This window comes from Triturus cristatus, chromosome 12, assembly GCF_964204655.1.
Source record: "Triturus cristatus chromosome 12, aTriCri1.1, whole genome shotgun sequence".
Classification (NCBI taxonomy): domain Eukaryota; kingdom Metazoa; phylum Chordata; class Amphibia; order Caudata; family Salamandridae; genus Triturus; species Triturus cristatus.
Window position 1 is genome coordinate 243,507,647 of NC_140595.1, and position 21,955 is coordinate 243,529,601.

A 21,955-nucleotide genomic window follows, 5' to 3' on the forward strand; every position below is an offset into this window, starting at 1 on the left:
AAAAGATGATTTTTCGGGCACACTGTTTCCATAAGCAGTTTCTATAAGTAGCTCTGCGTTTTTGGTGTAGAAAATAGTCACTGAAGAAACTGATGTCAGTGAAGTCATCCTTTTTCCCGCCCGGTGATAACCTGCCCTGGCTCTGTGCGCCCATGAGTCCTGGTCGTGCTGGGGTGCAAAGGCGGGAGGGGGTCAGAGGGGTGCATCGCCCTCCCTCACACCCTCCCTCTGCGCACACTACACGGAGGCAGTGACTGGCTCATACAAATATTATAGCACATGCCAGAGCAAAGACTTCTTTTTGTCGGGTTATCTAGAGAGGCATTCTATCTCCCAGTGCATTGTGGGACCTGTAGTTTGCATTCTGTGGTCTTCCATAGCCTCTTCCCCTCGGAGTCTCCCCTGACGCCCACGTTGTAGCTCTTATTATTTGCTATATGTGACCTGGACTCTGGGGGTGTGGCTGGCTGTTGATGCAGAGTACCAATTCCCAGACCTTTTTCCCAGGGAGCTCAGCTTGAAAAAGTTTGAAAACCTCTGCCCTAAGGTTAAGATTTGCCCTGTAATTAGTATTGCTAAAATCTCTTCTTAGCGGTCTGCCAAGATCTTGTACTAAAAAAAATAACAAGTAATGCATCCATCCATATAAATAAATATATAGCCATATAGATACATAGAGGGCCTTTGGGTTGGCTCTGTTTTGCCATGGTCTGTCGGTGTCATTTATAGGCATTTCCATCTATGACAGCGAATTGCATGTGGTAATGGTTCAGTCCACATCAGTTTGACTCTTACCCTGTGAATAGATGCCTTTTATGATCACCTGTGTACATCCACCTGAAAATTAGTGTGCTTTAGTGTCAGGGCTGGTTGGCCATTCATTTAGTTTTTAGTTTTCTCCCTATTATAATTCCCCTTTCATTTCCATGCTTGTCCTCCTTTTATATTAAAGTTTCTTACGCAAATACTACTTTTGTGAGTGGCATGTAAGGCAGTCCTAACTGCTTACATGCCACTCATTTCAACTGCAGTGCACCACATCTTACATGGCCACTTTATCTAAACAAGGAGATTATGGTAGGCTGTTTTGACTGTATCATTGTTTTACGATTCCAAGACAGTAAAAACGTTGGTTCTAAGTGTGGCGGCCATGCTTGATCATAAAACGGCATAGACAATTTATAATACCTTTGCAAGGCGTAAACCTGTTGCTCTGTTTAGTTTAGTTTTGTTATTGCAAGCCTATGCCCAATGTGCTTAGAACAGCTTTGTTTTCTTTTTTTTTCCTGCTTTGTTTAAACTAAATTCGCATAAGTTGAGTTTATTTATGTTATTGTGGTTGTCGGAGGGTGAATGCAAGAATGAGTCAGTATATTGCACTTATGCATCCATTCATCAAAGATGAGTGACTGAGTTCCTAAACCCATCAATACACAAGGCGTTTTTTCATTAATACATTTGGGATGGCCAGTGCTTGTTTTTATGTTGCAGCTGGAGAGATAGTTCACGAGCTGACTGTCCTCTATTGCAACAGAGCAGTTTCTTTGGGTCACGCGTTTGAATACTGGTGAGTCAGACTCAGCCGGTCATCCTCCAGAAGATCGATAAATTGAGTACAGTGAATAGGTATTAAAGACATCTGCTACTTATAGCGCTTAGAAACAGCATAAGTGCTATTTGGTGAACTATATGAAAACACGCTTTGACCTTACTGCGGTCTCCTTTTACAGATCATTTATCAATGGCACCCCTCAGCAGAAATTCATAACCAAGCGACGAAAACCTGCCGTGCTTGCAGATCGTGGCCGGCCTACCCCAGGTGAAAGAAAACGGAATTTTCTTACAGAGGTAACCCCAAAAAATGACTTTGCCTCAGGTGTTAGATACTACTTTTATTTACCTTCAGTATTTACACATTTTATTTGTAGAGGTATTGAAACAGTACCTTGTTATCTGAAGGGTGCCTTTAATGCTTTGAACAAGCTTTGTACGTGGCAATTCTGAATGTTCAATTATTTTGGTCCACATTCCTGCTCATTGCGGGTGTTTCAGGCGCGAAAATGGGGAGCCTACATTACTCCTAATGTCGGTCTCCTGGCTCTAGGGACATCTTGTCCGAAGAGTATAGTGCGGTTCAAACTTGGAACGTGTTATGGTCGTGAATGCCTCATCGCAGCATCTGGGGGTTGTTTGGACTCATAGGTTTTTACTTATTTTCAATGTTTTTTCTTTTGCTCCATGTTGTGTGTCCACAACCTTGTCAGCTGTTTATGTAAAAAATCAGGTAAAGCCAGAGAATGTTTTGTGATTAACCCCTTCGCTGCCAGGCCTTTTCCCCCTCCTGTGCCACGCCCTTTTTTGGCTATTTGGGTAGTGCGCGCTGAGGCCCCTGTAACTTTTTGACCACATAAGGTATCCACGTCAAATTTGCGTCCTTTTCTTCCAACATCATGGGGATTCTGAAGGTACTCAGGGTTTGTGGATTCCCCTGGAGGGGTCACAGAAATGAGCCAAAATACAGCAAATTTTAGTTTTTTTGGGGGGAAATGGGGAAAACGGGCTGCAAATGAAAGCATCTGGGTTTTTCCCTGCAAATGTTATCAAAAAAGGATGTGTGGGGCTGAAATCACCATTTTCCCAGCTTTTAGGGGATACCAGACTTTTGTCAGAAACCCAAAATGTTTTGCACAGTTTTGGCATTTTTCTGGGACATAGCCTATTTTTGCTATTTTTTGTGCTTTCAACCTCCTTCCAATTAATGGTAGAAATGGGTACAAAAGCAATAATGGATCCTAGAAAGCTATACATTTTAGAGAAGTAGATAAAATTCTGAATTGAGCAAGGGGTCATTTGTGTAGATCCATCAAGGTTTCTTTATAGAAACTAACAGTTAAATATAGGATAAATTGAAAATTTGTTGAAAAAAAACAGCCTTTTGTGTCAACGTTTTCACCTGTAACTTCTAATTTTGACAGCTCTTTGAAAGCAATATACCGTTACATCCGCTGGACATTACTGGTTGTGGGGATATATAGGACTTGTAGGTTCACCAAGAACCCGACGAACCCAGAGCCAAAAACTGAGCAGCAACTTGCAATGGCTTTTTATTATGTACCGGGTATATAGTAATTATTCTGTTAAAATTTGTACATGGAAAAATCGGTATGAAAGACACCTATGTATTTCTGAAATGGGAACAAAATATAGAGTTTAGAAACAGAAGATATTTGCACATTTCCGAAATTGGGATACTCATACTAGCATGAGAATTATCAGTAATTTTTTAGAATGACTTCTTTTTTGACACAATGTCTTTCATTTGGAAGGCAGAAATGCATCGAAAGTCAATAGGTAATAACAGTTCCTTTACAAATCTGAATTACCCTAAGTCTCCCGATAAAAATGGTACCTCACTTGTAAGGGGTAGGCATAGTGCCCACGACAGGAAATGGCTCAAAACCCAACGTGAACACACCACGTTTTCACAATGCAAAATTACCCTTTTTTAGCAAAGTGCCTAGCTGTAGTTTTTTAACCCTAGCTCTGCCGGCACCTAGGGAAACCTAGCAAACCTATACATTTTTGAAAACTAGACACCCAGGGGAATCCAGGATGGGGTGACTTGACTGCCTCCCACCAGATTCTGTTACCCAGAACCCCTTGCAAACCTAAAAAATTGCCAAAAAAAACACCTTTTCCCCACATTTCTCTGGTGGAAAGTTCTGGAATCTGCGTGGATCCACAAATTTCCACCCACCCGCGTTCCCCAAAGTCTTCCGAGAAAAATGGACCTCACTTGTGTGGGTCGTCCTAGTGCCCACGACAGGAAACTGCGCAAAACGCAACGTGGGGACACCTCAATTTCGCTGTGAAAAATGACCCTTTTTTGGCAAAGTGCCTAGCTGTAGTTTTTGAACCATAGCTCTGCCGGCACCTAGGGAAACCTAGCAAACCTATACATTGGCCCCTAATCTGCCCCTTTTGGGCCCTTGCCTGTCGCGTGTACTTGGGCCTCCCACACGAGTGAGGCACCGTTTTTATCGGGAGACCCGGTGGACTGCTGGGTGGTAGGAAATTTGTGTCAGCCCGGTGATGCCACAACTTTCCCACACAAAAATGTGTGAAAAAGGTGATTTTTTTACAGCTAAATTTGAGGTTTGCAGGGCATTCTGGGTAAGGAAACGTTGGGGGATCCACGCAAGCCACACCTCCCTGGAGTCCCCCGGGTGTCTAGTTTTCAGAAATGTGTGGGTTTGGTAGGTTTCCCTAGATGGCCGCCAAGCCCGGGGCCAAAAACTAATGGGACCCCCTTTGCAAAACCAGGTTGTTTTGTGATAGGTAATTTTGATGTCTCCTCAATAGGTTTTGGGCCCTTGCTTCACGCGGGCACTAGGCCTACCCACGCAAGTGAGGTACCATTTTTTTCTGAAGACTTTGGGGAACGCAGGGTGGGTGGAATTTTGTGGACCCACGCAGATTCCAGAACTTTCCACCACAGAAATGTGAGGAAAATGTGTTATTTTGGATGCATTTTTAGGTTTGCAATGGATTCTGGGTAACAGAACCTGGTGAGAGCCAGTGAAGTCACCCCATCCAGGATTCCCCTCGGTGTCTAGTTTAAAAAAATGTACAGATTTGCTAGGTTTGCCTACGTGCAAACTGCGCTAGGGCCCAAAATCCACAGGAATGCACATTGCTAAAAAAAATTCGGAGCCCAGTGGGCTTTCTGCCGCCCTGGAGGGGAATCGGGGAAGGGGGTTTCATCCTGATATGCCCCTAAAGGGGCAGAAAGACTGTGGCTATTTTTTGTGGGTGTGTGGGCATTGGTATGACCGTTTTGTGCAGCCCCCACCCCTACGCATAAAAAAAAGCCTGCGTACTCGCTGGCGCCTAGTGGGCTTTCTGCCCCCCCAGAGGGCAGATCAGGGGCCACTGCCACTATCTGCCCTCCGGGGGGGGGGGGGGGGCAGAAAGACTGGAATTTCTCTGGGGGTGGGGTGGGGTATTGTCATGCCCATTTTGGGGTGCCCCTACACTAATAAAACAAAAAAATCCATGGTTTCTATTGGGCATTCTGCGCCCCCAGGGGGGGCCAGATTGGGGGCTACAGCTGCCATCTGCCTCCTGGGGGGCAGAAAGACTGTCAGTTTTGTGGGGGGGAGGGTGGGGGCATTGGCGTGCCCGTTTCGGGCAGCCCCCACCGTAAAAACAAATGCGCAAAAAAAATCCCTGGTGTTTAGTGGGCCTTCTGCCCCCCCCCCCCCCCCGAAGGGGCAGATTAGGGGCCAATGCCCCATCTGCCCCCCGGAGGGGCAGAAAGACTGTGATAATTGGGGGGTGGGGTGGGGGCATGGGCCTGCCCGTTTTGGTCAGCCCCCGCCCCTATATATATATTTTTTTTTAATTACCTGGTGTCTAGTGGGCTTTTTGCCCCCCCGAGGGGGCAGATTGGGGGCTTCTTACCCCCAGGGGGGGCAAAAAGACTAAATGTGGCCAAAATTATTTGGGGGGAGCAAAGGCCCTTGCCCAAGGGGTCGCTCCCCCCCTCCCTGGTGTCTAGTGGGTGGCCCCCTGCTTGGGGATCGCCCTCCTGTGGCGATCCCCAAGCAGGGATCCACTGGGGAGGGGTACCATTGGAAAGGGGAGATTATCCCCTTTCCAACGATACCTCTCCCGTCTTTCTACGTGCTCAGGGGGCTGAGATAGCTCCCTGAGCACGTAGAAAGAGAAACAGAAATGAGCCTCTTGGCTCATTTCAGTTTCACTTTCAGTGTAATGACGTCGGCGCGACGTGCGCGCCGATCGTCATTACACTGAAAGCAGGGGGGGTGGCCTCGGGAGCTGGGGAAGCTCTTCCCCAGCTCCCGAGGCTATTTTCACTAAATGGGAATCCCTCTGGTGCCCGCACCAGAGGTATTCCCCAGGGAATGCCTCATGACGAGCTGGACTCGTCATGGGCACAGCGCGACTGTGCTCCATGACGAGTCCAGCTCGTCATGGGCACACAAGGGGTTAACGTAATAAAAGTCACTGGATAACAAACTCCTCATTAATCATATTCGTTGTGAATAAGCATTGGCAAAGGCAATATGTTGTGGCTTTGGAAACTATTGGCTTTGCAAATCGTTTTTAGCAACGCCGTGCAGCATAGCTAAAGAGGAAATTAAAATAAAGGTGCTATGAGCCGCAGTGGCTGTGTCATTTTGTTTGTGTCTGCACTACGCATGCACACACCTACAAAATGCACTGGATCGGGACAATTTCTTTTTAATTACTTACTGGATTGGGAAATTAAGAAAAAAGTTAGTGTCAAAGGTGGTGGTCTTTTTAAAAAAAATGTATTTAAAAAGAAAAAGAGGCTTGAGAGGAGGAGTGGAAGAATAATGGTGAGCGCTGGGGAACGATCCCAGAGGACAGGTCGTAAGTAAAACAGAGGGCGGTGGGAGAAGTACACACCATGTCCAAGACAGCAACATCAGCATCAGCACGGGGGAGCAGAAGTACTCCGGTGAAAGTGAGCAATGTGGAATGAGAAGAAGCACACAGGCGAGATGCTGGTGGAGAATCACAAGTGCAAGCACAACATGAAGGGGTGAGGGAGATGCACACTGGCAACTGCATCATGGAGTGTGGCGCGGGGGAAAAGAAGTACATGAGGGAGACAGCTGGAAAACACATGTACTCAAATGTATTTGTGAAGCACACTATCAACCGCAGGTATCCTGGCACTAAGCAAGTGTGTGAGTGCACTCCTAGCCCTGCCTATGGTGGGTTGATAATTGGAAAGCCAGGTCTTCAGCTTCTTGCAGAATTCAAAAAGAGAGGAGGAGACTCTGATGTGCTGCCGGAGGTTGTTCCATGCTTTAGTAGAGAAGAAGGGTAATGCCCATCCTCCTGATCCAGTCTGTGTTTTCATGTGATGTGTGCGAGTAGGAGTCCTGCGGAGCAAATGTTTATGGGTGGTTGCTGGAAGAAGCAGCAACTGTTCAAGTAGATGGGGTCTGAGTTGTATAATGCCTTGAATGTGTGTGTGTGTGTGTGTCAGGAGTTTGAATTGAGTGCATTTGTGTATCGGGAGCCAGTGTAGTTCCATGAAGTGTGGTGCGATGTGAGATCCATGTGGGAGTTTGAGAATGAGTCTGGCTGCCGGGTTCTGGATGATTTATAGTCTTCGAGTGAGTTGTTTGGTGATACCGATGTAGAAGGTGGTCCTATAGTTCAACTTGCTGGTGGGTATGGCGTGGGTGACCGTTTTCTAGTGTTGCTTGGGAGCTATTTGAAGATCTTCCTCAGCGACATCAGGTTGTGTAAGCAGGATGCAGTTACGGCATTGACTTGTGCAATCCTGTCCAGTTTGTTGTTGAGCACCTAACCAAAAAGAAAGAGTGTCTAAGAAGTAAGCAGTGAGAAGAGACAAATAATGAAGCCATGCACCAGGGGAGGGAAAACCCACACAACCATTTTTGGAAGAAGTATTGACTGTGTAGGTAGGTTGCTTTATTAAAAGCATGCCACGTAATGCGATTAACAGTACATGTTTTATTCCCATTGTACAGCAATTAAAATGTACAGGTCATTCCAATATGCAGTTTATATAAACGTGAAACTGCTTAGCTAGCACTCGCCCTAAGGTTCACAGCAACATCCTAACATAGAGTTCCTTCTCACCGTTCACATAATATCTATAGCTAAGGCAGACATGTCGATAGATAGCTCTAGACACTATGTAAATGTTTCATAATGTTTGATATGGCTTGCTTTACTGGCTACCTAGATGCATAGGTTCAGATGAGAACAAGTTACTTGAGGGTAAACAAACACAAATGAAGGCTACATCTTTTGATTTAAAACAACAATCAAGTAGTGAATAGTTGCTAAACAGTGAAGAGCTTCCACAGGAATTGAGAGCCATGCTTGGAGAAAGGGTGGTGTTAGTTGGGTAGGAAGATTAAGGTGGTGGTAGAGTAGTGGTGGTTAGGATAGTGGTGGTAGTTAGGGTGGTGGTTGTCTAGGAAGGTGGTGTTTAGGGTACGGTGCTAGTGGTTAGGTTGGTAGTTAGTATAGTGTGGTGGTGTTGGTTATGGGGCAGTGGTAGATTGATGGTGGGGATGGTGGCGGGGTTGTGGTATCCAGGGTGGTAGTATTAGGGTGATTTTGGTAGGGGGTGAAAGAGTGGGAGTGGTGGTAGAGTGCTACACATGCTGATGCTGGAAGGGGGTGGTGTTGCTGATGTGAGGCTGGTGGTTATGGGGGTGCGGGTTTAGGGTGGGGTTAGTGGTTATAGTAGGGTCTTGGTGAGGGTTCAGTGGTGGTGGTAGGGTTGTAGTGGTTATGGTGGTGGTAGGCTGCCTAGGGTGGTAGTGGTTGTTGAGGTAGGCTCTTTTGGGTTGTGGTGGTTAGGATAGGGCGATTGTTGTGGTGGTTAAAGTAAGGTGGTGGTAAGGGTATTGAGGTGGTGGTTAGGGTAATGTGGTGGTTGTGGTATGGTGGTGATTGGTTTATGTGTTGGTGGTGGCGTTTGTGGTGGTGGTAGGGTGTTGGTGGTTAGAGCGCTGGTAATATTTAGGGTGGTTGTAGTAGGATGGTGGTTAGTGTGCTTTTTGGGTGGGGATAAGGGTGTTTGTGGTGATTAGGGTGAAAGTGATGGTGTTGGTGATGGTTAGAGTAGGCTGGTGGTGTTTAGGATAGTGATAGTATGCTGGTGGTTTTGGCAAAGTGGTGGTTAGGGTGTTGTGGTTAGGGTGTTTGTTGTGGTTAGGGAAGTGTTGTGGTTAGGGTAGTGTGGTTGTGGTGTTGGTTAGGATGGGGTTATGATGGTGGTGGTTGTGGTGGTTGTTGGGTTGGTGGTGGTTAGGATGGTAATAGAATAGTGGTGTTGGTAGGGTAGTGTCGTAGGATGGTGTTAAGGGGTGGTGGTGGTGGAAGGGCCGTGGTGGTGATAGTCTGGTGGGGTGTTGGTACAAATACTGACCCTGCAAGTGACTGCACATGCAGGCAAAACCTAAAATTGTCCTGCGCTTCAATAATTTACAATTAAGAAGAGGTAGTTCTGCTAAGAGAAATCTGGCATTTCAGATATTTATCATACACCTTCTGTGAATGGGAAGCATAACCTGATACTTGCAAATAGTAGTGAATGGGGTAATCTGTTTAACTGTTAATAAAGCTGTAGATTCAGTCTAAGCAGACTATCCTAAAAGAAATTCTAAATCCCCAATGTGCTGTAAGCAGTAGGATATAAATTTCTTCTTTTTTTTTTTAACCGTTTCACAAAAATTGCAGCTACGTTAAGTACCACTGTCCCTTTCCCATATTCTCATAAAACCAACTAGGTGGAGGATCCAGAAATAAAATCCAGAAAATTGAACATTGATATTCATTGCGTCTACCCGCTCCCAATAGATTTCCTACCCTCAACCTGCTTTCAGTATTAAGTATTACATGGTTCACCTTTTATATAATTAATAATTTGTCATCTTTAATGTTGTCATGTGCTCTTTACAGGCGGGTTTTGTTACTGATCAAAATTCTGGGTATCTTAGTTTCTCAGTATTTAGGGGAATATGTTTGAACCAGTGATCATACTCATAGTTCTAATATACAAGGACATTCAAGAGCCCAGCTCTCTGCTCCACTGGGTCTGGTAACGACACTCTAGCCCAAAACAAACATACAAAAGGTGATGGGATGAGTGCTTGCAATAAGTCTAACCGCTGGCAATTGCGCGGGGTAGTTCCAAACCATCTTTCTTTTGTCGACCATTCCACCTTAGATTAGATCCAACCATGTTCAAATCAGTCTTCGTCTTGCTCCAATAGGAACAGTTCATCCCAAATTGCCAACTCTTGTCCTGTCTGACCAGAATACAAGCAACCCAAGACTGGCTTTGGAGTGATTAGAGACTCTTCAGTTGTATATAGCTTGGTTCCAGTGGCACAGTGAGCAAGGGATCCACATCTGGACATACACTTGGAGCTTTTTGCGCACATTCCTTCATGCCCCCTTTGGTGATTGATGTAACTCCCTAAGTGGCCAAGGGTATACCAGATATGGATCCCTTGCTCACTGTGCCATAGGATTCAAGCTGTGCCTCTCTGATTAGGCCAACAAGGCCGAAACTGATCCAGCGATGACTTGTGTTCTGTTCTGGAAGGGACCTCGCCTGGCAGTTTGGGTCTGTGCTAATTTGCATGAAGTGAGCCTAGTCTATAGTTTGTGAAAAAATGTGGGGTTGAATGCTACCCCAAGGGATGGCCAATGGTTGGACTATTTGCAAGCATTCCTTCCTGCAACCTTTGTATGATTGCTGGCCCAGAACAAATCTGGTCTTAGGTGCATGATTTCCAAGATCTTCTTATGGCCCAAATCAAAGTAAAGAGGTAATGGTGTGGCATGGCTTGATAGTTTTTATCTTCAAGCCAGGAAGGAATGTTCAATAGTATAAATCTTGTCATAATAGGTATTCCCTCATGAATACTGTAGGTTCGAGGCATATGAGCTGCAGATTACACACTTGTGCATAGATCGCCATCTGGTGTTGGGCCCGGATGTTTGCAGTTTGTTTTTCCTCTTGGAAAGTCATTGGAAATCACGAGGCTGGTGACTCCTCCTTTGGATCGTATTGCGCATGGGCTTCGGCTCCATCCTCAGATTGTTTTTTTCCGCCATCGGGCTCGGATGTAATCTTCGCGCTCCGGTCCAAGAAAACGATTCGGGACCGAAGAGCCAGAAGAACCATGGCACACTCTTCTGCGATCCCGGATGACCTCTTCAGGGAAGGCGTCGACGCTCCAGAACAACACACCGACGAGGGACTCGTCAGCGCCTCCGAAGCAGACGACTCAGAAGTGGAGGACATCACTCCGGCACAGAGGGTCGTGAGTACTACTCTACCCCCCCCCCCCCCACACACACACACACACCCTCCACGGCACCGAAAAAGGCTTCGGTCACGCCTTCGGACCTAAGCAAGACCAAAGACACGGCTTCCCACACCGCACCTTTGGGGCCGGTAAAGAAGCTAATTAAGCCTTCGGGCGGCTCGGGCTCGAGCCAGCCCACCGTCGGAGCCGATAAACACTCTTCGGCACCAAAAAAGAAACCGGCCTCTATCTCGACACCGAGCCCCAGCTCTTTGGCACCGACCCCATCTTCGGTACCGACAAAAGCCCACAAGGCCACCGGCACCGACACTTCCAAGCCGAAATCCATCTCGGCACCTACTAAACAATCGGAGCTTTCCAAGCATGGTTCCAAACAATGAACCAGCACCGACAAACCTAAGAAACCAACGGCCCTGACGCCTTCGGCGCCGACGGACCCACCAACCTCTCCAGAACTATTCACACCGGATCCTTTACAAAAAATATTAACTAAGGATCCCAAAACTGGACATTTGATGCTCTCTATCAAAAAGAGACAGAAAAACCTGCTCCGCCTCCACCTCCAAAAAGGAAGGACTCTGCTACCTCCCCTTTCAGAATACCTTCCCCCACCTCCTCCACCTTCCCCTCCTCTACCCCCACCTCATCATTCCCCGACCCCATCCCCGGATGATGATCATCAAGGGGATCCATACGATGACATAGGGGATGTGCCCCAAGATATACCTACAGGGGACCCCACTCCCACACGATCCCCCGACCCATGGGACGATTATAATGTCCCTGAAATCCCTAACGTCCCACAACACGATCTTTACCCTTCCCGACCTTCTCCACCAGAAGACTCCTTGGGGTTTAACCATTTACTGCAAAGGGCGGCACACTACCACGGGGTAGATTTACATACCGACCCTATGGAGGAGGATTTCCTTCTAGATACATTCGATACCACACATAGGACCACCTCCATATTGCCTATGCTAAAAGGTGTTCTAAAACATGCGCCGGAGATCTTCAAGGACCCAGTTAGGGCCAGGGTCATTAACCCGCGCATTGAAAAGAAGTATATAGCCGCCCCAACAGATCCCTCCTACATCACAGGGCCAGCGCCACTAGATTCCCTAGTAGTATCCACAGCACAGAAAAGGGCCAACTCCCAGGCGTCGCGTGACGCACCACCATCGGACAAGGAGTCTAAACTCTTGGACGCATCAGGCAAGCGTACTGCATCTCAAGCGGCCAATACACAAGCACTACTAGCGAGGTATGACAGGGCCCATTATGACGAGCTAGAAGCCATAATGCACCATCTCCCTGATAAATACAAAGCTAGGGCCAGTGAGCTAATTCAGGAGGGCAAAACAATTACTAACACCTCCATACGTTGTGCCTTAGATGCAGCAGACACAGCCTCTAGGGCCATCAATACTAGTGTCCTCCTCCGTCGCCATGCCTGGCTAAGGATATCCGGTTTTAAACCGGAGGTACAAGCCTCCATTCTCAACTATCCCTTTGACCAGGAACATTTGTTTGGCCCCAAAGTGGATGACGCCCTAGAGAAAATGAAAAAGGACACTGACACGGCAAAATCCATGGGAGCCTTACAATCTCATCCTCCCAGACGCTCCTTTCGCCGCTCTTCATTTCGGAGCACATCCAGAGGCTACTCCTCAGACACCGCTTCCACTTCATAAAAATCCCCTACTCAGTCCACCTTCACAAGGGGTTACCAAAGGGGCGGCTACAGGGGCAACAATAACAAAGGCAGAGGCAAAACAAACCCCTCCCGCTCTGCCACCGCGCCTCCCCAATGACTTCGCTCCACTTCCCCCAGACCATCACACTCCAGTCGGGGGCAGACTCCCAACATTTCCTTCCGGTCTGGACTACCATCACCTCGGACAAATGGGTAACACAAATAATTCGGTCAGGCTACTGCCTAGAACTAATATCTACACCCCCAAACATTCCACCCAGACAACGCCCAATGTCACCAGAACATTTACTGCTACTCAAGCAGGAGGTAATCTCCCTCCTACACAAAAAGGCAATAGAATACGTTCCTACCAACCAACAAAATATGGGGGTCTACTCCCTATATTTTCTCATTCCAAAAAGGGACGAGACTCTACGGCCCATCCTAGACCTTCGGCCCCTAAACAAATACATACTCAGACCATTTTCATATGGTGACGCTTCAGCAGGTACTTCCGCTACTTTCCCAAAATTACTTCCTCACAACTTTAGACCTCAAAGACACTTATTTCCACATCCCAGTGCACAACGCTCACAGGAAGTACCTCGGATTTGTAGTGGACGGCCAACACTACCAATTCAAAGTACTCCCATTCGGAGTCACAACCGCACCACGAGTATTCACCAAGTGCCTCGCAGTGGTGGCAGCACATCCGCGTAGACAGCACATTCATGTCTTCCCATACCTAGACGACTGGCTGATAAAAGCCAGTTCATACAACACACACACACACCACGATCCAGCTACTTCACCAGCTAGGCTTCACGGTAAACCACGAAAAGTCCCATCTACAACCATCCCACATAAAACAATATCTAGGTGCCACTATAGACACCTCAAAAGCGCTCACCTACCCCAATCCTGCCAGGATTGCAAGCATTCAGGCTCTACGCGCAAAATTCATAGCACAACACTCCCTTACATCTCGGGTGTTTATGCAACTAATAGGGATGATGGCCTCTTGCATCTTCTTAGTACCTCACGCAAGACTCCAGATGCGTCCTCTCCAACAGTGCTTAGCGCGCCAATGGAACCAGGCCCAGGGTCAATTAACAGATCTGGTGTTGGTAGACGGTCGCACCCATCGCTCTCTGCAGTGGTGGACCACCACAAACCTTTCCTCAGGTCGACCGTTCCTGGACCCGGTTCCCCAGATAGTACTAACCACAGACGCATTGCTCTCCGGCTGGGGAGCTGATCTCACCGTGCAGGGCACATGGACACCTCAACAAAAGTTACTCCACATCAACCATCTGGAGTTACTAGCAATCTTCTTAGCCCTAAAATCTTTTCAAACACAGATTTCAGGCAAGGCAGTCCAAATCCGCACAGACAACATGACAACCATGTACTATATTCAAAAACAAGGCGGCACACACTCTCCACAGCTCTCTCAGCTAGCACTGAGCATATGGAGATCGGCCATACCCCAGAAAATCTTTCTCCTAGCTCAGCATGTCCCAGGAGTCAAACACTATGGCAGATCTGCTCAGCAGACCAACTCAACAAATCCACGAGTGGGAACTCCACCCACAAGTTCTAAACCCGTACTTTCAGATGTGAGGGCATCCACAGATAGACCTCTTCGCCACCCACGAAAACACCAAATGCCCAAGCTTCGCCGCCAGATATCCACACCCATTGTCCAAAGGGAATGCGATATGGATGAACTGGTCAGGCAGATTTGCATACGCTTTTCCGCCTCTCCCATTCATTCCACTAGTGGTGCGCAAACTACAGCAACACTCCCTCACACTAATCCTAGTAGCTCCAACTTGGGCCAGACAACCGTGGTACACCACACTGCTGGAACTATCTGTTGTACCGCACCAAAAATTACGCCTCTCTCCACACCTCTTAACCCAGAACCATGGAGAGATCAGACACCCGGACCCAGCTCAGCTCAACCTTGCGATCTGGCTCCTGAAGTCCTAGAATTCGGTTATCTGAATCTTCCCCCTGACTGTATGAACGTCATCAAGGAAGCTAGACGACCCACCACTAAAGCGTGCTACGCCGCCAAGTGGAAACGTTTTGTTGTCTATTGTCACACCACCACCATCAATCCCCTAGACGTCTCCATCCAACACATCATAGGCTATTTACTACACCTACAAAGGTGTAATCTAGCCTATACGTCCATTCGACTACACCTCGCAGCTATAGCAGCTTATCTACAAAACAGGCAACATCTATCACTCTTTAGAGTACCTGCCATTAAAGTCTTCATGGAAGGCCTTAAAAGAATAATTCCCCCCAGAGTGCCACCCTCACCTGTGTGGAACTTAAATATCGTTCTCACCAGACTAATGGGGCCTCCCTTCGAACCATTGCACAAATGTGAACTCCAATTCTTAACCTGGAAAACCGCCTTTCTCGTAGCCATCACTTCCCTCAGAAGGGTCAGTGTGATACAGGCATTTACCATTCAAGAACCGTTTCTGCAAATGCACCATAACAAAATTGTTCTCCGTACCAACCCAAAATTCCTCCCTAAAGTCATTTCTCCTTTTCACCTAAACCAATCTGTAGAACTACCAGTATTCTTCTCGCAACCACAAACGGTTGCAGAAAGAGCTCTACACACACTAGATGTCAAACGAGCCTTACTCTACTACATCGAGAGAACACAATCTTTCCGTAACACCAAACAACTGTTTCTCTTTCTCTCCACCACACAAGGGCAACCCCATCTCCAAGTCGGGTATAGCTAGGTGGATTGTCAAATGCATTTTGCTACCACAAAGCAAAACAAACGCTATCTGTTCCCCCTAAAGCCCATTCTGCACGTAAAATAGGGGCTTCAATGGCTTTTCTAGGAAACATCCCATTAGATGATATCTGCAAAGCAGCTTCATGGTCAACACCGCACACTTTCACCAAACACTATTGTGTAGATGTGCAAACTTCACAACAAGCTAGTGTGGGCCAGGCTGTACTCAAAACATTATTTCAAACCACTGCAACAGAGACAGGTGGTCACCGCTAACGGTGGGTACTGCTATATAATCTATGCACAAGTGTGTAATCTGCAGCTCATATGCCTCGAACGGAATATGCTACTTACCAGTATGCATCTGTTCTTGGCATGTAGAGCTGCATATCTACACACGCCCACCCGCCTCCCCGGCTACCTGTATCTGTTCCAGTTTATCTCATTTAGATAACACACACATGGGCATCTTCACTGTTCTTACTACTGAGGATGGAGCCGAAGCCCATGCGCAATACGATCCAAAGGAGTCGTCACTGACCTCGTGACTTCCAAAGACTTTCCAAGAGGAAAAACAAACTGCCAACATCCGGGCCCAACACCAGATGACGATCTATGCACAAGTGTGTATATCTGCAGCTCTACATGCCCAAGAACAGATGCATACTGGTAAGTAGCATATTCCTTCTGATGGATACATCTGCCTATGGATTTGTCACCTTTTGAATTACCCCATGCGCAGCATTCCACAGAAACTTTTCTCCAGCTCTCCCACGTCAACAAGGACGTCACAATGGAACAGCTCCGCACAGGATTCCGTGTGACTTCATCGGAGCCATAAGACCACCTCGTCGGTGTACTGATGTCGGGTCCCTTTTTTCCGCGCCATCGATGCGTACTGGGGCTTTTTCCAAGGCTCTCCATTTCTAGGAGTTTCTTTATTGCAAGTCTTCGGATCTTTGTAGCAGTGACCATGGCTACGCAGAGGAAATCCGGATTCAAGCCAGGCCGGGAATATGGGGGTTAGACGTCTATTAATGACCCTCATGATTGTTTGTGGTGTCTCTCGTCGGACCAAGACGTCGGAGTGCTAGTCATGCAGGCACATGAACCACAAGGCATTGATGGAGAGGGAGGCCAAATTGTTCATGGGAAAGGCCAAGAAACAAAAGAGGGGTGTAAAAATGTCGAGGTCCCTATCCAAGTCACCGACTGCATACCTCGAAGTAGTCAGGGTAACATAAGACAAAGAGGCGCCATGGGTCCTGGCGGTGTTCGTCGAAAGATGAGACGCCAAAGCCGTTGACTCCGGCTCCCCGGCACCACCAGAAGAACGTAGTCTGTCTCCTTCTCCTGAGGTGGCTCCAACTCCGAGAATGGTGACTCCACCGGTGCCAAGAGAAGCAACACCTCTGCTGTTGCCGTCCACTTCACCTCTGGCTCCACCGTCTCTGGTGCCTCAACCAGAACCGAATGTGCCACCTCCTCGAGCAATCTCAAGACTTGCTGCACCGGAATCAGGGTATCCTGCCTTCCCGACTCCGGGTACAGGTCCGTCGCATTCCCTGAATGCGATGTTCGCCAGAACGGCAAACTCTACTGGTGCGCCGGTTGGCCCCATTTGCCACCGGATTTCCCTCAGGCACCTCTCATTCCTTTTAAGGAGCCAATGGCTCCAGGGAGTTGGCCTCTCCCGATGCTAAGATTCTCGATGCCGGTACAATCTCTGGAGGGACGATTACCCTTAGACGGATCTTCCCCGGTGCCCTCTGGTCCGAACTGGCGCGGTCTCTACTGGCGTCGACTGTCTCGGTAGACCTTCCTTCGACCCTGATCCCGAAGTCAACGGTGCAGTGTCTGCCGCCTCAGACGCCAGTTCCAAGGATAAGGTTTACGACAGAAGCACAGAGGTTAATGGAGGAGGAGTAGACCCAGGAACAACATGAGGAGGCTGAAGAAGGGCAGATTGACCCTCATCAGAGTTTTGAAGGTCTGCAGGCAGCTAGTGGCCAGGATACATCGCCTGAATGGGAACTCTCGTCTCCAAGAGGCCTTCCGACACAGGAGGTGACCTCTTATCACTGTCATCAGGAAGGCAGCGGATCTACTGGAGTTGACTCTGCTCACAGCAGAACTAAAGTCCAATATTTTGACTGAGGTGCTCCATTTCCCTTCCTCTATATCGGAGCCTTTTCTCTCTTTCAACGAGGCTTAGACTGAGGCCATCTTTGATGTGTGGCAGAAGCAGATGACTGCTCCTGCGGTGTCCAGGTCTGTGGCGAAGAGGTATAAGGTGGCTCCAGGGTATTCCGCTTTCCTCTCCACTCATTCTTCCCCGTAAAGTTTGGTCGTCCAGGTTTCATGCTCCTCGAAGCAGTCTAAAGGGTCGTTCTTATCTACACCGGCAACCGGCAGACAGAGTCCAAATGCATGAAGCAATCAGCGAAGAAGCTGTTCTCTTCGGGTGGTATATCCATGCGCTTATGGACTCAGCAAGGGTAGTCCTCCCGAAGCTAGCGGAGAACGTTCAGGGCCATTTTTCAGTGGTTCTTTCAGATGCTCATGCTGTGGCCCACCAGATCATTCAATCTGGGCTAGATACTGCTGACTTGGTTGCTAGAGAGATGGGTTCGTCTGTGGCAACCAGGAGACCCGTTTGGTTACGGGGTTCTCCCCTGATGTCCAAGCTACTCTGTTAGACCTGCCTTTCGACGGATCTCATCTATTTGGGGCCAAAGCGGACTCTGCGCTGCAGTGCTTTAAAGACAGTAGAGCCACAGCAAAGTCTTTGGGTCTCTAGTCTCAGTCCAGGGGCTTTGAATTTTGCAAGTTTCGTGGGTTTGACATGACCCTATCCTTTCGTGCCAGACAGCAGCCGCAACAGCTGGCAAATCCCCTGCACAGATCTTACAGGAAAAGAGCAGAGGTCGTTTGCAGGGTGCAGCAAGTTTCCTCCTCCGCTTCTGCCCCTCCAACTGGTGCAGAAGGGAAGAAGCTTTAGCTCCGTCATCCTAGAGCATGCTGGTCCCGTGGGAGGATGGGTGTCCCATTTTCTACAACGTTGGAGGTCTGTTAGTACAGATCTCTGGGTGTTGAACATCGTAGAGAATGGGTACTTCCTACTCTTCCAGAAGTTTCCACCTCCTTATCCTCCCTGTCAGGGTTTGTGCTCGGAAGAGTACCTTCTGCTTTTACAGCAGGAGGTTCTGTCTTTACTGCAAAACAGTGCGATCGAGGTGGTTCCGGAGCAGGATAGGGGTCAGGGATGCTACTCCTGGTACTTCCCGATTCCCAAAAAGGACGGTTGCTTAAGGCCAATCTTAGACCATAGGATCTTGAATTTTTACCTCATATTGGAGAAATTCAAGATGTTGACTCTGGCTCAGGTTCTTCTTGCGCTACAGAAGAAAGACTGATGGTGTCGATCGATTTGCAAGATGCGTATTTTCACATTCCCATCCTGAAATCATATCAGAAATATCTTCGTTTTATGGTTGGGTCTCAGCACTACCAGTTTGCGGTCCTACTGTTAGGTCTTACTTCCGCACCTCTGGTCTTCACAAAGGTGATGGCGATGGTAGCAGCACATCTCAGAAGATCGATGGTTCATATTTTCCCTTATCTGTACGACTGGCTGCTCAAAGCGAAGTCGCCAGAGATGGTGCTGCATCATTTGCAGGTAACAACACAGCTGTTGTTGAATTTGGGGGTTTCAATAACTGTACCCAAATCTTACCTGGTGCCCTCTCAGCGCAACCTGTTCATAGGGGCAGTACTGGACACTACTGTAAGTCTTGCCTTCCCACCTTCACAGAGGATTCAAGACGTCCAGACTATGATCCCACTTTTTCAGAATGGAGCTGCTGTTCCTGTCTTGAAGGTTTTGTGACTACTGGGCCTGTTCGCTTCCTGCATACTGTTGGTCAATCATGCAGGCTGGCATATGAGGGCCCTCCAGTGGTGCACCCGCAGGCAGTGGTTTCAACACAACGAAGATCTCAAAGAGGTGATCAGAATCTCCAGAGACACTGCATTGGAGTTATGGTAGAGTGTTCCAGGCATCCTCTCTCAAGGGAAGCCGTTTCAACCTCCTTCTCCGGTGGCCACATTGGTGACGGATGCCACCACTATAGAGTGGGGAGCTTATCTGGGGGATCTGGAGGCCCAAAGTGTTTGGTTCTCCAGAGAAGAGGTTGTTGCACATCAATCTCCTAGAATTGCGAGTGATACGTTTGGCTCTCAAGGCCTTTCTTCCCTCCCTTTGGGGCCAGGTTGTTCAGGTCCTAATGGATAACACTACTGCGATGTGGTACATCAACAAGCAGGGATTAGGATTGTATCTTCTTTGCAGAGAGGCTCTGCTACTCTGTTCCTGGGCTCAGGACCATCAGATTTGCATAATCGCAAATCATCTGGCCGGATAGCTGAATGTGTGTGGACAGACTCAGTCAGCAGTACTCGGCTAATCATGAATGGTGTCTCCATCCAGAGGTGGTCCTTCACATTTTTCGGATGCGGGGGTTTCCTCGGTTAGACCTATTTGCCACTCACGAGAACACGTACTGCCCGTCATTCTGCAGTTTCCAGTATCTGACGCGGGGATTGTTGGGGGGAGGGGTGCGTCTCAATTAGAGGCTCACAGCTTCTTTACGTGTTTACTTTCCTCCCATACCCTTGATTCCTCGAATTCTGAGGAAGATTTGCCAAGACCGGGCTCAAATCATATTGATCACCCCAGATTGGCCGCGAAGGGTTTGGTACACAGACCTCCTTTACCTCCCATCGCACCCTCGGCTCCATCTCCCACTCAGAGCAGACCTCGCAGGAGCAGGTTCTTCTACAGCCCAACCGCCAGAGCCTGCACCTTCATGCCTGGATATTGAACGGGGCAACCTGAGCTCTTTCTCTCACACCGGATGTGGTGGATGTTATATTATTTGCCAGAAGACCCTGACACCAAACCTGTCTATTCTCACAGGTGGGCCAGGTTTGTTAAATGGTGTGGAGAGAGATCAATTGATGCTTTGCAGGCCCATTTTTCTGATATTCTGAATTTCTCTTTTTCCCTAGCTCAAAAGGGTTGTGCGGTAGCTACTGTTACTTGTCAGCCTTGTTGTATTTTCTCTGTTTACCAGATCAACCCTCGTTGTTCCAGTGTCCTATAGTGATGAGATTTATTAAAGGTCTCACAAATAGGTTTCCTCCCATCCCTTTTTCTTGCCTCAGTGGGATTTAAATTTGGTTCTCACTTTCTTAATGGGTACGCCCTTACAACCTTTACGTAATTGCCCCTTAAGGTTCCTAGCGTTTAAGACGATATTTCTGGTTGCAATCACTTCTGCTAGGAGGGTGAGTGAGTTGAACTCTTTTGGCTCCAAGCTTCCATTTCCATAATTCCATGCGGATAAGATAGTGCCTAGGACCAGAGCTGCTTTCCTGCCTAAGGTGGTCACTCCTTTCCACCTAAGGCAGTCTATCACTTTACCCACTTTCTACGCGCCCCCTTATCCAAGGAGGATGAGAGACTTTATCGCCTGGACCCTAAGAGGGCCTGTCAGCTTCTACCTCGACGGGACCGAGGACTTTAGGTTGGGCAACCAACCCTTCATCGGATATGGGGGTAAGATGAAGGGCAAGGCTATCCATGAAAGAACACTGTCCAGGTGTATCATCCTCTGTATCAAGATCTGCTACGCCTTGGCCAAGAAGGACCTGAAGGTATTAGAGCTCATTCTACTAGAGCGAAGTCTTTTTCGGATTTAGCTAGAGGTGTCTCTCTAGTAGACATCTGCAAGGCGGCAACTTGGGCCTCCCTCCACAGCTTCGCAAAGCACTATTGCGTGGATTTGGAGGTGAGGAGCAAAGGCCATGTTGCACTTTCTTTGTTGCAGGATTTTTTGGTGGAGGCAGGCACCCTCCGCCGGGACAGGTACACTTGGGTATTCAATTCAAAAGGTGAGGAATCCACAGGCAGATGTAGCCATCAGAAGAACAAGTTACTTCCCTTTGGTAGCTCTTTATCTGGTGGATACAGTATCTGCCTGTGGATTCCTCCCTGACCCACCTGCCTCTCCGTTGCATACTTGCTTATACCCAAAAATAATCAATGTATATATCATGTCATTTATTGTTAAAATCATGTGATGCTTGGCTCTAGGAAATGTCTATGATGAAGAATTTCCAGTTTTGGCTGTGTTTGTATACTGTGTATACTTGAGAAAATATTGTCGTTTCACCCTTTCGCCTCGAAGGGCACAAAAAAAATGGGTGGAAGTGAAGTCAGAAGGCTGACAAGGTCGTCTTATGGCTCCGAAGACGTCACGCGGAGTCGCGTGCGTAGCTGTTCAATTGCGACGTCAACGTGGGAGAGCGGGAGCAAAGTTTCAGTGGAATGTTGCGCATTGGGGTAATTCAAAAGGTGAGGAATTCTTGGGCAGATACTTTATCCACCAGAAAAAGCGTTACTGAAGGTAAGTAACTTGTTCGTTGCAGCATGTACAGCTTTAGTACAGTACATTTTTAATGAAGGGCATACCAACCAAAGTTTGATTAGTAAGTAGTTGTAAATACTGTTTATTTTATTATTTGAAAATAATTGGCAAT

General features: G+C 47.8%; 1 protein-coding gene across 2 annotated transcripts in view; it reads left to right on the forward strand.

The window, feature by feature from the left end:
- HASPIN (histone H3 associated protein kinase) overlaps nucleotides 1-21,955 on the forward strand; it is a 1,547,868-nt gene that overhangs the window by 343,536 nt on the left and 1,182,377 nt on the right. For both annotated transcript variants that reach the window (XM_085639404.1, XM_085639405.1), the window contains exon 4: nucleotides 1,731-1,848. In XM_085639404.1, the coding sequence (XP_085495530.1) occupies nucleotides 1,731-1,848 (118 nt within the window). The remainder of the gene's footprint in view (nucleotides 1-1,730; nucleotides 1,849-21,955) is intronic.